Source organism: Rattus rattus, chromosome 4 (genome assembly GCF_011064425.1).
Source record: "Rattus rattus isolate New Zealand chromosome 4, Rrattus_CSIRO_v1, whole genome shotgun sequence".
Lineage (NCBI taxonomy): Eukaryota > Metazoa > Chordata > Mammalia > Rodentia > Muridae > Rattus > Rattus rattus.
In genome coordinates this window covers 22,355,346-22,372,954 of record NC_046157.1, presented here as the reverse complement: position 1 = coordinate 22,372,954, position 17,609 = coordinate 22,355,346, and the positions used below count along the sequence as shown (strand labels likewise).

At 40.7% G+C, this 17,609-nt stretch overlaps 1 protein-coding gene across 1 annotated transcript in view; it reads left to right on the top strand.

Annotated features, from left to right (window-relative positions):
• The first annotated feature begins 5,437 nt into the window (after positions 1–5,437).
• LOC116897978 overlaps positions 5,438–17,609 on the top strand; it is a 148,970-nt gene continuing 136,798 nt past the window's right edge. The window contains exons 1-2 of the mRNA XM_032899380.1: positions 5,438–5,588; positions 5,863–5,953. Coding sequence (XP_032755271.1) covers positions 5,438–5,588; positions 5,863–5,953 — 242 coding nt within the window. The remainder of the gene's footprint in view (positions 5,589–5,862; positions 5,954–17,609) is intronic.

Genomic DNA, 17,609 nt, shown 5'->3' with positions numbered 1-17,609 from the left:
CTGGCTGTGGTGGTGTGGACATCTGGCTGTGGTGGTGTGGACAGCGGGCTGTTCTTATCCAGAGTTCCTCCTTCATTGGATGAACTGTTAGGAGTTTGCAATGTGTTATTTCTTTTTCTTTTTCTTCTCAGAAAGAAAAACGATAGCTATGAAAGAAGACTGCTATACCAGAAGGGAAAATTAATAAGCATTATTTTCTAGGGGTTAGAGAGATGGCTTGGAGGTTAAGATCTTTAGCTGCTCTTCAAGATGACATGTGCTTGATTTCCTGTACCCACATAGCAGCTCAAAGCTGTCTGTAACTCCAGTCCCAGGTGATCTGACATTCTCTTTTGATGTCCATGGCCTCCATGCACATATAGTGCACAGACATACATGCAGACAAAACACCCATGTACATGAACAATTAATTAAGATTAAAAATGTAAAAAGAAAGCATTTTTCTCAGTACAGCATTAGAATGAAAATGTTGATTCAAGTGTGGTGTATTGTATCCTTAATCCCAGCACTCTAAAGGCTGAAGCAGGAGCATCAGGAGTTCAAAGCCGTTTTCAGTTACACAGTGAGTTCAAGACCAGCTTGGAATTCTTGAACTCTGTCTCAAAAACAAACAAACAAACAAACAAACAAAACAGCAAACAAAACAACAACAAAACCCCAAGAACCTTAAGATTTTGAAAGTTGTTTACAAAATAAAAATTTCTTTATTGCTGTCTGGTCTTTACATTTCACATATCCATAAGTGTGTGTGTGCGTGCGTGCGTGTGTGTGTGTGTGTGTGTGTGTGTGTGTGTGTGAGAGAGAGAGAGAGAGAGGAGAGAGAGAGAGAGAAGCCCTTTACACAGTGTAAGTTGATAAACAATTCAGTGGAATTCTTAAATAAAAAGGGAAGCTAAATTCTGAAATATACTTCCATTTTCCATGCCTATAGCAGAAAGAACGAAAATCTATTTGCCTATAGATTTCTAATTCACAAGTTAGGAAGTTTTATAATTTTGGTGATTAGGCCTTGAAGTCTATGGGTCCATGGCAGTTATAATAAATATCTCCCTCCTAGGGACTAGAATCAAGAAGCACATTGCCCCAAATTTTCAAACACAGTAGGAAAAGTTAAAGGAAAAAGAACCTTCTTCGTGGCCCACAAAACATTGGAACATTATTATTGGCACATGAAAGTTGTTACATTAGAGTTCAAACACAGACAAAGGAGAATACTAGATTATATTTCACACTACATTATTGTATTTCCATAGCCTATAGGAATTGCCACTGAAGTCTTATCTGATATTAAACAGTAGTTTAATTGCCTGTTCAACATTGGCAGTGGAAGTAAAGCTTGAAGAACTAAAATAATTCATATTAAATTCTACAGGAACTCATAATCCCATCGTTCTATACTATGGCTGGAAGCATTTATATACAACCAGAGAGCTATCTATATTTTTCTTGTGTTTTTTCTCATAGTAGAATGAAAACTTTGTCTTATAAAGAAAAATGCTAATGAGGAAAAAAGTGGGTTGTATATACTATTTAACACTATAAATATCTCCTACAAAATATATTTTAATATATATTTAAAGTACTTATTTTATATTTATTTAATATATGTAATATATTGTATATAAATTTTATAAATATGTAAAAATGTATATTTTTGAGACAGGTTCTTAACATGTAGCTCTGACTGGGCTGGAACTCATTACGTAGGCTAGGTGGGCCTCAGACTCAGAGATCCACTTACATCCACCTCTCATCTTGCCCAGCTTGTTTTGTTTTTAGAGACGAGGTAGCTCAGACTGGCTTAGAACTCACTAACTCACTATGTGGTTAAAAGTGACCTTGAACTCGATCCTCCTGCTCCTGACTTGAAAGTGATGGGCTTTGCTTTGGCATTCATTGTGCCTGGCAACGGACTTTTTTTTTTTTTTTCTTTTTACGTGAGAAACATTTTGTAGTTTCTTTTTTAGAGAAGGCCTTTATGGATTTAAATGGAAGAAAACCACTCAACAGAAAGGCAGGTTTCATTTTCTAGTCTTCTCCCACCAGATGTTCTTTCAGCCAAGTGAACAGAGGAAAAGCCAATTAACTTCCTTGAGTAACCAAATATTTAAAACAATTGAATACACAGAAACCTTTTTTAGAGGCCTTCATTTTGTAGGCAAGCAACCACAAAGAATCAATAAACAAATTGGTCAAGCACTTGAAGGGTGTTTGTCACGAGGCTATGTCACTAAATGATAATCATCTGACCTGGCCCTGAGTTCATCAAAACACTGGGTGCTTCTTTTTTCCACGGGCAGGCTCTGTCCTTCCTGAGTATTAGAAGGTGCCCAACTTGATTAACTGACTTGGTATCAAAGTCAGCATTTGTCCTTGGTTGCTGCCCAACACTGGGGTTCCTTCTTACATCTGTTTCCTACACAGAGCATTAGGCGGGCTCCCACAGTCTCTGCAGATCTCATGTTTCCTGAAAGTTTCAAGTGGGAGTTTCTCAGGGATGATACAGTCAAGGTGCCAGAAATCATGTAAGGACAACAGAAGTAGTCCACAATCTCAAGAAATTCTGGAGGCTGAGGCTCAAAGAACAAAATAACCAGGCTTGGTTTCCCTCTGAAGGTTGTGAGACTCTGTTTTACCCTTCTTTCCCTCTCTGTGGTACTTACAACGTTTGACATTCTTTTGACCTGTAGAGGTAGCACTCTGATTGCCTTCAGTGTCACAGGCATTCCAACCCTGTCCCGTTATGGCATTCTTTTTTTTATAAAAGGCATTAGTAATCTTGGAGTAGGGCTCATACTTCTACTTTTATAATCTCAAGTGATCTTAGAGATAATATTTAAATATTAGATAACATTTGAGATGGGAGGTTCAAGATTTGGAGCATATCAATGTATGTGTGTGTCTGTGTGAAAGCGTATCTGTTTGTGTATGCCTGGGTGTATGTGTCTGTGTGTACGTGTGTTTATGTGTATCTGTGTGTGTGTGTGTGTGTGTGTGTGTGAGAGAGAGAGAGAGAGAGAGAGAGAGAGAGAGAGAGAGAGAGAGAGAGAGAGTCTCAACCTATAACTGCTTACTAACTACCCCCCCTCGCCCCCCCAGACTGGGTAAATTTTTGTTCTTGTTGTTTTGCTTTGTTTTAACCTGGTATTTGAATGTGCCTCACATTGCCCCAGGGTCTTTAGAAGTGGAAGAAGGAGGCCAAAGAAGATTAAAATAATGCAGAGTCTAAGAGAAGCTATGTCTCCAAAGGTATAAGGAAGGGAAAAGTGGCCAAAATTGTAGGTGGCCTCTGTAGCTGGGAGAAGCCAGACAATGAATTTTCTCCTAAAGCTTCTAGAAAGTAACATCAACAAGCATCTTGATTTGGACCCAGTAAGACCTGTGCTGGACTTTTGAGCTATGGAATTGTAGCTAAATTCGATAAATTCGAATGGTTTGAAGATGCTAACTTGGCGATCATTTGTTATGATAGGAAGAGAAAACTAATATGTGTTAAAACTATATTTATAATTATATAATAAAATTATATTGTATAACAGAGCATATCCTTATATACTCTGATGTTTAGTTCCTAGGCTTGGCTCACCTTAGAAAGGTTTTCTAGTCTTCTGATCCCAGACCTGGCCCAATTAACTATTCTGTCACTTGAACCACAGGATTGACATGCACTGTACAAAGTAATGTCGGAGTTGGTGAGTATTGAATCAGATTGGACCACAGAATCTTTTTGTTTTTCCTAGCTCAACCTTTTATTGCTTTAGTTATCTTTCCCTTATCCTAAAAGAATGGGTGATGATAAGGCAAACTTCTAAGCTGGAGAGATGGCTCAGCAGTTCAGAACCTCTTCCAGAGGTCCTGAGTTTGTTTCCTAGCGTCCCTGTCAAGTAGACCACAACCTCTTGTAACTTAAGCTCCAAGGGATCTGATGTCCTCCTCTGGTCTCTGTGGGCACCGACATGACTTGCATACACTTAATACAGATACAGACACATGCACACATATAAAAATAAAATAAAAGAAATATTCAAAGAACGTAGTTCTTGTTGTGAAGATTTATGATAAGAACAGTTAATGTAGCTGACACAATGCATTGTATACGTTAGGTTTCGCTGTCTGAAAGTCTTAACACCACCACCTCCATTTTCTACTATACACTACTTTAAAGAAAGGCTTACTTGGGATTCAGAGTATAAGCCAGTAATGGGATTTTAAATAGAAGAATTAGTGAGAATTTGCATCTTATGGCGCTTACTGCTGACTGGATGGCATCTAGAAAAAAAAGCCTATAAAATCACAAACCCCCAAACAATGCATAGGGCACACACACACACACACACACACACACACACACACACACACACACACACATGCATATATGGGCGTATATACAAAGTTTGATTTTATGTTTTCTAGATGTGCATATATGTATGTGTGTATATAGGCACATGTATGTATATATGCATATACATAGGTACATATGTGTATACACATGTTTATGCATTGAGTTTGGTTTTGTGATTTTTACTGATTTGGGGGTGAGAGAGAACATCAGAGACAATACTCAGCATAGTGAGTTAACTGTGAGCGACTGGCTTTTCTGCAGTAGAGAATGAAACAACATTGGCTGGACTGAACAATAGTGAATAAGTAACTTAAAAGCATTGGGGAGATCAGATAGATGTGTCCTTTTTTTTTCCTTGAGAAAGGCTTTATTATTCATTACCTGTCATAAAAGTTGAAAGCCTCAAAAAGATTTTCAAAAAATTTAAATCAGCGAGTTGGCTGACGGGCCACTTCACCAAGAAAGCAGCAGCAGCGAGCGCTGTGATCTGATGGGAGGAGCCGTGGTTCTTGCTGCTGTGCCTTTCCTGCTGGGAGTTCTGGGCTTCATCCGGCTGGAATCACTGACCACCTCCTTCTGCATAGCTGCCACGATGCTGTGTACAATGACAGTTGCCAACGGTGGCCGAGTCATGGCCAGCAGCCCAGAGGCTACTCTGCAGTCAGTCGGGCAGCTGGACTCCTATATTATCCAAACTGCTCCTGGTGGACTGTTTGGGGCTTTGAGGCAATACCTCCTGACTTTAGTTAATCCCAAAGCTGAAGAGTTATTGTATCTGAATCAAACTGCATTTGTCAACTGTATGGTGAACATGGAATCTGCTCAAAATCTATTTTGAGACTCAAATAGGATTTCTAATTGTAAGAACCAAGGAGGAAAAATAAAAGAATTTTAGTAAAGCCACCAGTTAGCAATTCCTATTGCTAGGAAATCCCCAAATTGCCCTGCCTCCTCTCAAAAAGAAATCCTATGAGATTATCCTGAGGTCAATTTTATAGGACTGAAGACAATTGGTATGACACCTGGTAGCACAGTGGGCTTCAATAGATAGCTGAAGAGGTCAGGAAATGATGGCTCGAAGTGTTGAGAGCCTCAATGTTTAATAAAGACTTGCAGAAGGCAGAGGACATTAAGGACAAGATAGGTACAAGGTACCTGAAGAACGCATCCTCCACCCTGAGGAGCCAGATGTGGAGTTTAGAGGTTGACAATCAGGGTGTGGCACAAATATCTGCAGAGCATGGAGGTAAATGAGATTTACGAGCAGGCAGGGAGGTGCTAATTATGCTCAGGGCTCTCAGAGAGGGATGAAGAAACAAAGGCAAACATTATGAGATCTCTCAGAATCACAGATCAGAGAAGGGTCGTGGGGAGACATACCACATGAAGTTTCCGGAATCCAGGTTAGTTTAACTTCTATTAATCAGCTTGTCTTGCCAATGCTCAGCTAGTGGGGCATGGCCAGATTTCCACCAATAATCAAGCCAGGCTCTTCTGATGGTTATCCTCATGTTCTACAGTGGTCAGGGTTGGCCAGGTGGACAGCAGTGTGAGTCTTGGCAAACAGGATCTTGGTGATTTGATATTACAGAAACAGAACGTCTTCAGGTGGTAGGTCCCAGAACCCAATCTGGGATTCTGCCAAACGAATATGTTCAGAAATATGACGGCAATGCCTTTGCTCAGCAAGACTGTTGGCACATCTTGCTTCTCGTCTGACAACGATGTTTTTGCTTCTTCAGCCAGGGAGAAAATTAAACAATCACTCCGCACCAAAATGTAACCTGACTTTGGATGAGGTAGAAAAAGTTGTTTTCATCTGGGCAATTCCATAATTTTTGGAAGTCTACAGAATGAGAAAAAATACAGTATCAGGTGCCCAGAGTCACTTGGGAATTTCCTAATTCATCTTGGTTATTGACTTATGTAATGACTTCTGCCAAGTGGCCTTGGACAAGAAGTACAAGTCCCGGCATGAATTTATAATTCCAAATAGAGTATATTGCAGCGGTAGGTTTTTCTGTAGGTTAGAAACACACTAACCTCATTCCAAAGACGGAAACCTTGGAGTTAACATGGATTAGAAGCATTGGCTCCAGCTTACTGAGGTGAGCAAGCAAGGACTTGCTGAAATACAGAGGAAAATCTGAAATGTCAAAGGCTGATGTTATATGCAACCCATATATAACCAGAAATCATATTATTTCAACTTCTAAACGTTCCCAAGCCAGCTTCCATCCCCCTGCCTCACCGTGCCTCATTGCCCTAGCTCAAGGTCTACAACCTTTATGATTGAAATGACTTCTTAGACCATTTGTGTTCTTATTATCCACTATTTCTTCCACTTCTGTTTCCACACTGTTTGAATAACTGATTCCTTTTTTATTAATTAATTTATGTATTTAGTTTACATCCCAATATCAGCCTTCCTCTCCTCCCAGTTCCCCCTTCCACAGCTCCTCCCCCAGGCCCCTTTCCCTTCTCCTCTGAGAAGGATGAGGACCCCACTGGGTATTACCTCATCCTGATACATCAAGTCTCTATGGGACTAGGCACATCCTCTCCCACTGAGGCCAGACAAGGGAATTGGGATCCACAGACATGCAACAGATTCAGGGACAGCCTCTGTTCCAATTGTTGGGAGACTCAAATGAAGACCAAGCTGCACATCTACTCCATATGCGAGGGAGGCCTAGGTCCAGCCCATGTATGCTCTTTAGTTGGTGGCTCAGTCTCGGGTATCCCCCAAGGGTACAGGTTAGTTGACATTGTTGGTCTTCCTGTGGAGTGTCTATCCTCTTCTGGTCCCTCAATTCTTCCACAAGAGTCCCATGATTCTAAATACCTAACTTGGTCACTTCATTTCCCAGGCTAAAGCCTGTAATGGTTAGGAATATGACTCAGTGACTTGCCTGGCATTTCAAATCTCTAATGGCATGGCATTTTTTCTTGCTAATAGAGTCAACCTTTCCTAAAATGGTCTATAGACATATTTATGGGCTACCTGTCACTTGCTTCAGCAGCTCGAATTTTCTATTCCATCCTCACTAACCAACCTTCAGCTCCTAGACACAATGTTCTCGCCTCCTCTCTTCATACCCTCACCTCTATTCCGTCTGCTCTGTCATCTCTGTCTGTAACCTTCTTCATCACCTCTCTCCCACTTGCTCCTCCTCCCAATTTGTGGCTATGTTCAACTCACATTTCTGGCTTGAACACCTGCTACTCCTGTTCAACCCAATACATCTCTCTCTCCTACCCTTTTCATCCTTACCAGATAGATTGGACCACATTTTCTAGCCTCCATTGTGGTTAGCTATGACCATGTGACTAATTCACATGTGCTTGGCTTGGCCCATTTAATACACCACACACACACACACACACACACACACACACACACACACACACACACACACATGCAAATCAAACTTTGTTTTATTTCTTCATTTGTCCTTTGAATGGAAAGAATTCAGAAGATTTTAACGAGGGCAAAATGTCAAGATGGGGGTGTCAGGAGCTTTCATTTGATTGTAAGTCAGTGGTGTGAGGAGCTGCAGATACAGCATGTACTTGTTACACGGCTGACACTACTTTCCTTCAGCAATATGAGGTCTTAGCTTAGTTACAAGTTCCTCTGGGTAAAAATGCCTTGAAAGTATGTCTTTTAGATTTTCCTGTAAGCCCAGTGAGGGCAGGAACTCTTAATCTTATTCACCGCTTTACTTTTAGTTCTGTCCACAGTGTGTGGAACCATCAAAGTACCTGCCCAGTGTGGAACCGAGCTTCATGTTTATCTTGAAACTTGGGTAATCACATAGGATTTCATTTGATGAAGACAAATCCTGACTGAACACAGAGGAAATAGTGAAAAACCAACGCGTCCTTACATTCAAGCAAACAAACAACCTAAACGACAAAAATCAGCATTTTTAGGGGCAAGAAAATTCATATAAAAGTGAGGTTTATCTCTCACTTCGGCATGCTAGCTGGCCTGCCATTGGATTTTATTAAGAATAGAAGCAATGATAAAGGGGTATCACATGGCATGTCAAGAAGCTTTGAGTAGTTGAAATATCTCTGATTTTTTTTAAGTTGTAGAACTCCTAGAGTTTCAAAGTGTCCAATACCAGTTGAGGCAATTTGTTATATAACCACAATTACTAGTCATTCGTTTATAAGAGAGTGTTGTCCAAAGATCTTTTCAACTTATCATCAATATAAGGCAATCTGTAGTTCCCTAACTTGACTCTCTAGATTCCCTGTTAATTGGGGTTCAATGAACTTAAGAGTGGCCATTAAAACTTAACTTACGGAAAGCAGAAAGGGGATGCATAGGTGCACACAGAGGCACCGCAGACCTGAGTATTATCTACATGAGTACGGAGCCTTCTGCTGTCTCATGCTTCCCTCTCAACTACAAGTTACACTGTCCATTCTCACTAAAATCAGTCATGACTCAGGTCAGAGAGGGGTTCTCTAGAGTCATAGAACTTATGGGTAGACTCTATATAAAAAGAGAATTGGTTGACTTACAGTCTGTAGTTCAACTCTCCAACAATGATCAGCAGCAGCTATGAACGGAAATCTAAGAATCTAGCAGTGGCTCAGTCCCACAAGGCAGGCAGGCAGAAAAAGAGAGAGACTCTTTGTTCTTCCAATGTCCTTATGAAAACCTCCAACAGAAAGTGTGTCCCAAATTAAAGGTGTGTACCACCACTCCTGGATCTGGGATTTGCTTTGTCCCAGGTGACCTTGAACTCAGAGATCTCCTTGCCTTAGTCTCCTGGATTCATAGCCACTTTGCCTCAAGATCTCCATACCAAGATCCAGGTCAGAAACTTGTATCTCCCAGCCTCAAGACCAGGATGACAGGTGAGCCTTCCAATTCTGGATTGTGGTTCATTCCAGATATGGTCAACTTGACAACCAGGAATAACCATTACAGGCAGAATGGCGATTTTAATCTGCTAGGTCCCCTGTATTCCTTTTAATTAAGAGCCTGTCAGGTTTCTGCCTCTGCAGGAATGCAGAAAGCTCAGTCTCAGGTGAATGTTTAAGGAACATGTAGTTAGATGCCTATGCTCAGTCCTTGTTTCTTCCTGGCTGCCCTGCTTATGTCCAGTGCCATATGATGCAGCACAGTTAATAAGTTAACCTAACCAGCACGGCTCCCCTCCCCTCCCCCTCTATCCCCTCCCCGTCCCTTCCCTCCCCTCCCCCTCCCTCCCCTGCCTCTCTTTCCTTTTCCTCCCAACCCCTCACCTCCCTTCTCCTTTCTTTCTTCTCTGATCCTTTCCTTTTCTTCCCTTCGCATTTTGCAGTTTGTGGTAGACTTAAAGTTTGATCCTATCTAATAAGACCCAAGATGAAATTTTCTGAATTGGATGGAATTTCTTGAGAAATTTTGTTTTCTTGGTTTTAAAAGAAGGAAGGGGTAACCCAGGCTGCTGTCACAATTTCTCCACTCTTATTCTTTTTCCTTAAGTCCAGAGCTTTAGCAGCCATTTTGCTGCCCTGAGGCAATAAATGCAGAAATAAAACCCAGTGCTAAACCTCGGGACTCTTGGGATGATAAAACAGAAGAAAAGAAACACCAGGGGTCTTCAGCATTGTTCAATAACTAAACTGACACCAACTCAGATAGACAGTTGTAATTTATTTGTAATATGAGTAAAATAAGTGTTTATTTGTTCGGGTCTTTCCTAGTTAAAATTTCAAAAGCCACAACATAAAACAAAACAAAACAAAATAAAACAAAACAAAGCAGAGCAGAGCAGAGCAGAGCAGAGCAGAGCAGAGCAGAGCAGAGCAGGGCAGGGCAGGGCAGGGCAGGGCAGGGCAGGGCAGGGTAGGGCAGGGCAGGGCAGGGCAGGGCAGGGCAGAGCAGAGCAGAACAGAACAGAACAGAACAGAACAAAACTTGGCTTTAGCACACAGAGAAAGATCAGGGAACATGTTGAAACAAGACTACAACTCACCCTGGATTACAATTACTGCCTTCTCCTGGTTGAAAAAAACATAGTCTGAGACTCAAGACTTTTGTGCATTTGAGTACTGGAATTAATAGTAGGACTTCGGAGATCGGAATGATGGGTACACACTAATTAGTTGAGAAAAGTTGCGCTTACTTTCTTAAAAAGCTAGCGTTTTAAAAATGTGTTTTAACTAAAAGTGGTTATAAGATCCCAGATTTATTTATCAAATGGGACTGATAGACTGAGATGAGATTCTCATGTGAGATTTTTCTTTACTTTCTTCAACAGGATTGGGTCATTAATTCTTACTCATGGTCAAGCCCACAGGTCAAGCCACACAAGAAAAAAAATGGATATGGAGTTAAAGAACATAAACCATCAGCAGATAATCCTCCAAAAATGTATCCCTAGCAATACACTTACAAAAATTAAAGATTTTGATTAATTATTACTTCTCTCAGGTTGGATCTTGGGTTCACTTCATCAAATTTAAATCAATATTACAAGCTGGGCTACTTGGACCAGTGAGAAGGCTCAGCAGGTAAAGTGCTTGCTGCTAAGATTCACAACTGGAGTTCCATCCCTGGGACCCACATGATAGGAGGAGAGAACCAACTTCTGTGTGTTTTCCTCTGTCTTAGTTACTTTTCAATTGTGAAGGGACATCATGGCCAAGGCAACTTATAGCAGAAATAGTTTATTGGGGCTTAAGGTTTCAGAGGGTGAGTCTAGACCATCATGGCAGGGAATGTGACAGCAGGCAGACATGACACTGGAGCAGTGGCTGAGAGCTTACATCTGTTCCACAAGCAGGAGGAGGGAGGGGGGGAAGAGGGAGAGAGGGGAGGGGATGGGATGAGAGAGAGAGAGAGAGAGAGAGAGAGAGAGAGAGAGAGAGAGAGAACACATTGGAATGGTAAGGCCTTTTGAAACCTCAAATGACATACTCCTTTGGAAAACTCCCAATGACATACTTCCATCAAGGCCACACCTTCTAATCCTTCCCAAGCAGTTCCACCAACTGGGAACCAAACATTCAAATATATGAGCCTATGGGGTCATTCTCATTCAAACAACCACATTCTATGCCTTTCGCACTTACAGCGTATCATGTAAATATTCACGTACACCCCCTACATACATGCATAAGTAAATAAGTAAATGAATAACTGTTATTTGGGAAACAAAGATAAAAAATAATAAAAACAAAAGCTTGAGCTAGGTGAATCACATTGTCTTAGCATAGGAAGAAATCTGAGTCTGAGGTCAGTACTCTGACCATAAGCTCACTTACCTTGGAAAAGTTGATCTGCTCTTCAGTTTTGTGGTTGTGCAGTGAAAACAACAACAACAACAACAACAACAACAACAACACCACCTTTCCTTTTCCTTCCACAGTCTTCTTTGGGAGGCAGGGTTCAGGTAAGGTGTGAGGCTTTGCTGTTTTGTTTTGTTTTGTTTGCATGCTATTAGCTGTGAGGTGGATGAGAGCTTGTAGGAGGATGGTGGTGACAGAACATAGCAATTGGCATGCCTGCTGTGTCACCTGGTGTTTCTAGGGTCACCAAGCCGTCTTCATTACCTCCTCCCACATATCATGGCTGACTCCTGAGCACTGTCCTTCTCTAACACCCACAGCTGGGTTCAGGGGGCAAGCAGAAGTCTGGGATGCAGTTGCCTGAGTCACGGCAGTGCTATTAGCTGGCAGATTTTTGCTCACCCGTCAAAGGTCTGCAAGGCTTTTTTCTTTTTTCTTCCTTTCTTTCTTTTTTTTTTTTTTTTTTTTTTTTTTTTTTTGGTTTTGAAGAGAAACACCTGTCAGAAAATCCAACATGCACAGTTTCACAATGGCCTAACACTTATTCTTTTAAAATATAGTTAGTATATAAATATGTAAAAATTGATAGCAATTTGTGATGGACAGCCACATGCCTACTCATTGTTTAAAAAAAAAAATAGAAGAAACACCAGCAGTGTATATGAAAGCCTTTTGGGGCTCCTCATGACTGTAACAACATCTTCAATTTTATTTGTCCTATAACACATTTCTTTGTATTTTTCTTTTCTTTTTTCTTTTCTTTTTTTTTTTTCCGGAGCTGGGGACCGAACCCAGGGCCTTGTGCTCGCTAGGCAAGTGCTCTACCACTGAGCTAAATCCCCAACCCCTCTTTGTATTTTTTATGCTGACAAATATTGCTTTCTTTTTACAAGACCAGCTCTTATCAGGAACACCCATAATTCTAGACCTCTTTAGTATTCTTTAGTATTCTTTTCTTAAAATTTCTGTCTTTTAAAATGGTAAACTTTTCATTCTTGTATACATTTTTGACATCTCCAGAACTCAATTTGGGGATACATATATTCTATAGACATATAGAATATATATATATTATCCTCTTTATTTGCATTAGCATGTGGACTCCTTGTTCTCACCAAGTGAGTCAGTGGACATAGACCAGATGTCAGTGCCTCCTGGGAAAACAGGAATCCTAGGAATACTGTCTTACAAAGTCACAAAAAGCACTATTTGAGTCAACACCGAAAATAAAAAAATAAAAAGAGGTGAGCTCATATAAAAGTCTACATTTCTGACTTTTTTCAAAAAATAGAAATCGCTAATTACACAGTGCTCACGTTCCTTCATGGCTACAATCCACTCAAACCCAGCAGCAGCTGTCTCTCTCAGATGGGCATTCTCCATTTCGTCATATTTCTATGATCCCATTTTCTCTCCGGGATTAAGGTCCGTGTCAGTTTCCGTTTATTACACTTGGACTCCTGTTAAGGCTAAAGTGTATCTTTATCTACACTGATAATAGCAAAATGTGTTAAAACAACATCAACAAAAATCAATCAAAAGGGCGAAGCCTGCTCGGAAACAAGCACCCCGTAATTGCACCCTAAAGTGTTTCTGTTCTCTTACCAAGCAGAACACTGTCTTCAGTAGAAACGTGCTCATCTCAAGCCCCGCCCACCAGCCATCAGCCTCTTTCCATGTCTAGACGCCATCTCAAGGCAGCAAGAATGGAAATAAGAGAGAATGAAAGGGGTGAATGTTAAAGGACTCCCAACTTAAGGTTCTCCTTTGAATTTAGGAGTGAAGCACAGAAATCCACACAGAGCTGATAGGATTATCTACAGAACCATTTCATGGAGACATGTTTTTTTTTGAATATGCAGTATAAAGCATTTTAGTGAGATTAAGATGTCTTCATTTCGTTTCAAGCCAATCCTCTAGCAATGTGAGAATGAAGGATAAACTCTAGCCTTGGGAATTATATTAAGAGATAAGCCCACAGTGACAGAAGCACTCAGTAGACTAATAACTGATGCTGAAAAATGGGGATGGGGGAAGCAAGTAAAGATATTGTTAGTCTTTAGCTAACAACAACTGCAGAAGAAAGTTACTGTGTGCTTGGCTTGGTTGATACATATAAGAATTCTAGCTACAATTAAGATGTTGTCTATGTAGAGTAGGTATGAATCATCTGGCTTTTACATCAGTTACTTACAAGAATCTGCTAATTATTATTTTGGGTATAATGTCTCAGGTAATAGGCATGATATCTGAACAAGTGCTTTACAAATAGTTAACTTTAGAGTGTTTTCTCGGCTTCCTCACCACCCTTCCACACAGATCCTTCTCCCCACATGTGACATTCCTGCCTTTTGTTATTTCATTAGAGATCATAGGAGAAGTGGAGTATGGGTTAGCAAACAAAATGTCTAAATGTATCAGCTTAAGCTTGTGTATCTTCCTACAGCAGAGCCTGGCTTTCCAGTTTTTCTGTAGGCCCCTCAGTCATCTCTGTCAAAGAAGCTGAATAGGGAAGGCTAATACACGCTTGTGTTTGTTTATTTGTTTATTTATTTATAATTGTCGAAGAACTGCCTTTTCTTTGGTGCTATTTGGACTAACACTAACTACCCTTAAGCATATTTTTGATAGATGAACCAGTTTGAATCAGAATGGGCTCCACGTGTAACTGAAGGGCATACTCCACACTTAAAGTCTACGTACCAATGAAAGATTTTAAAAACCCTCACTTACAAATTTGGGAAATAATTTATTACTCATCTGATAAATATGATCACAGAGCCTCAGAAATAATGCTGTTTAAATTAAGAGCCTTAAATTTTAGTGCTGAGCTTCATTCATTCACTAGAATTGTTGAGTATCTACCATATATCCAACACTGTTCTTGATTGTGTGTGTGTGCGCGCGCGTGTGTGCGTGTGTAGGCACAGGCATATATATATGTACATATATATATATACATATATACACATATACATATATACATACACACACACACATGCACACACACACACACATATATTATATATATGCATGCATGCTTATACCAGGTGGGCACACATGTTTGTGAAAGCCACAGGTTAAAATTTTGTGTTTTATTCTATCACTTTCCACCTTATTTTTTGAGACAAGGTCTCTCATCGTACCCAGACCTTGCTAATTCTGCTAATAATAGTTGGCTAGCAAGAGTAGGGACCCTCCTGTCTCTGTCTCCTCAGCATTGAACTCACAAGTACAAGCCACTGCTCTTGTCGTTTCACAGCAGTGCTGTGCGTCAACCTCAGAGTCTCCTACCCCCACAGTAAGTACTTTACTAATGTATCCCTCTTCCCAGTCCCTGTATTTGATGATAGGATATGAAATAATGAAAATAGATTAGGTCCTTACCACCATGAGACTTTCAGTCTAATGGAGGAGACACTAAATAGACACAAATAATCAGTACTTCTCTCCAGCTCTGTAAAGGCACAGTACCCGACTCCGACACTGTACTGAGGTCTATGCTGGTTAGACACAACCTAGAGTCACTTGGGAAGATGGAACCGCAATTGAGGAATTGCTTCCATTAGATTGACCCGGCTGTGGGCATGTGCTAGTTAAGTGGGAGGGCCCAGCCTACTGTGGGTGGTGCCATCCCTAGGCAGGTGGGCCTGGGTTGCTGTATAAGAAGAGTAATAGAGCAAGCCAGGGTGCAAGCCAGTAATAAGCCGTTTTCTTCATGGTTTCTGCCTCTGTTCCTGCCTTAGTTACTTTTGTGACTTCCCTTAATGACTGGCTGTGGTTGAACGTGTAAGTCAAACAAACTTTTTTTCCTCCCTAAGTGGCTTATGGTTACATTATTTATCTCAGCAATAGGAAGCAGCCTAGGACAGAAGTCTATCTCCTTTGTGAATTAGGAAAGGCTAAGGTAGGCTAAACCTGGGCCTGAAAGTGTTTAAGTGTTGGCTACCTCACCAAGAGAATGAGCATCCTAGTTAAGGAGGCTGGGGAGTAGAAGGAGTGCAAAGCGAGAGGGAGCTTAGGTTGTTGGAAGAAATGAAAAGAGGGGTGAGCGGGCAGAGCAAGTTAACACGAGTTAGGGTGGGGAGAGATGATTACACCAGATCAGTGGGGTGGTGTAGACACGGCAAAGTCTTCAGAGATCACTCTGATTATCAGTGGGAAGCCAGTGCAGTGTCTTAATCAGGACAGTGATGTAATTAGATTTAGGTTTATGTCTAGGATCTAGTAATCCCATGTAGCTGTGGCAAATACGTGTTTCAACCCACTATAGTACCAGAAGTGGCATCCTATTAGCACATTGCTAAGATGATTCTCAATGTGAATTCTTAAAATATAGATCACCACGTCCCAAATTCCTTCCTAGAAAAATTGATTAAAGCTTTCTAGTAAGGGTTGAATAGTTATTAATGTTTTCTTTATCTTACCTTTAATCTTTTAAAATTTAAATGATTTATCAGATTTAGTACTAACCTCTAATCTCCCATCTAAAAGTTTGATGGGAGCTCAGAATCTATGTCAGTTCTTAGGTCAACAGGAATTCATTTAGGGAATCTAAATGGAAATTTAATAACAAGCTAGCATGGAAGCCCATTTTCTTATCTTCGTATTTCTTTCTGTGTTTGGACCATTCTGCCAATCACAGATGGAGAGAGTCGATGTAGCATCTCAATTGTTGAATCTGTGTGCAATGAGAGATTTATGTTTTAGGTTTATGGAGAATTGGACTTATAAAATTTTTGTTGCAAGCATATCCAGTGTCTTTCTCTTCAGTGCCTTTTAAAGAAATTAAATAAGACCAAAAAGTACATAGTCTAAATCTACCCCAGACTCCCGCTATTGTCTATTTCTTGCACGCACAGCCCTCTCTGTGATCACCAGAGAACTCAGCCTGCAGAAGCAGTGAGTGTGGAGGTGGGGTGGACAGAACGTGATTTTGGCCTTCCCCTGCAGACGGCTGTGTTTTCAAAGGAGGCACGCATGTCTGGTCCATCTGTCTTCAAGGACTCAGTAGAGTAGTCAGTAAAACTTTCTATTCAGTGTCTGAAACTACATTGTCAGATATTAATAACTCACTTTATTTATAACTGATTTGCCAAAGTAGGAAAAAGCAGGTGGTATTTGTGAAGTACTAAGTAGTAGACAAATCTCAAAGGTCGGGACGAGAGAAAGCATTTTGTGTTCAGACTCTTCTTGTATAAATGTTTCACTGTGGCTCCTTTCCCCAACCACAATACCAGTGTCAAAGGCCTTGTAGGACCTCCGTCTAGACCCAATTATTATCTAGGAGGTTTCCCAGGCAGAAGACTTTAAAGGCTGCTCTCATGGCCCTTTATTTTCTTCACAAGTGGTCTTGCCTTGATAAATTATGGTTACAATCCAGCATCACAAATTGAGCCCTGAATTGTTTCTGCAATGACTATTTGATGTTAAACCTCTTCTGGAGATAATGACTACACAAAACAAGGGCTCTAACAGTGAAGGATTTCAGCTTTGCAGCGTGTCCCCAGGCAAGAGGATTGTGGGAAGGCAAGATCTTTCTGTTGTCAGATTCCTATGCTGTGATTTCAAGAATGGTGCCAGACGCCTCAGGAATCCGCAATGGAAGAGATGCTAAGGGAAAGACGGACGAACTTCGAAATTTCAAAAGAGAACTACACTTGGCTATACATCGTTCCTTTTTCCTTTGTTTCACAACACATTTTTATTCTTTTTGAGACTTTTTTTCCCCATAAAAGCAGGGTATCACTTGGAGTGCTTTGTTGCTCTGAAGCCATGTGGTCAACATGTGACTCAATACAGGGAATCTATTTCCACTCCCTAGAAAAGCATCAAAATGACAGAATTCATGTGGACTTTACTCACCCTGCTAGGGGCACTTGGTAGAGGAAGTTCTTTAATCCTGCCATGGAGGCATCCATAACTGGTCTGGTTCTTGGTCCTTCTGAACTTGGTTCTCCAGTCATTTTAG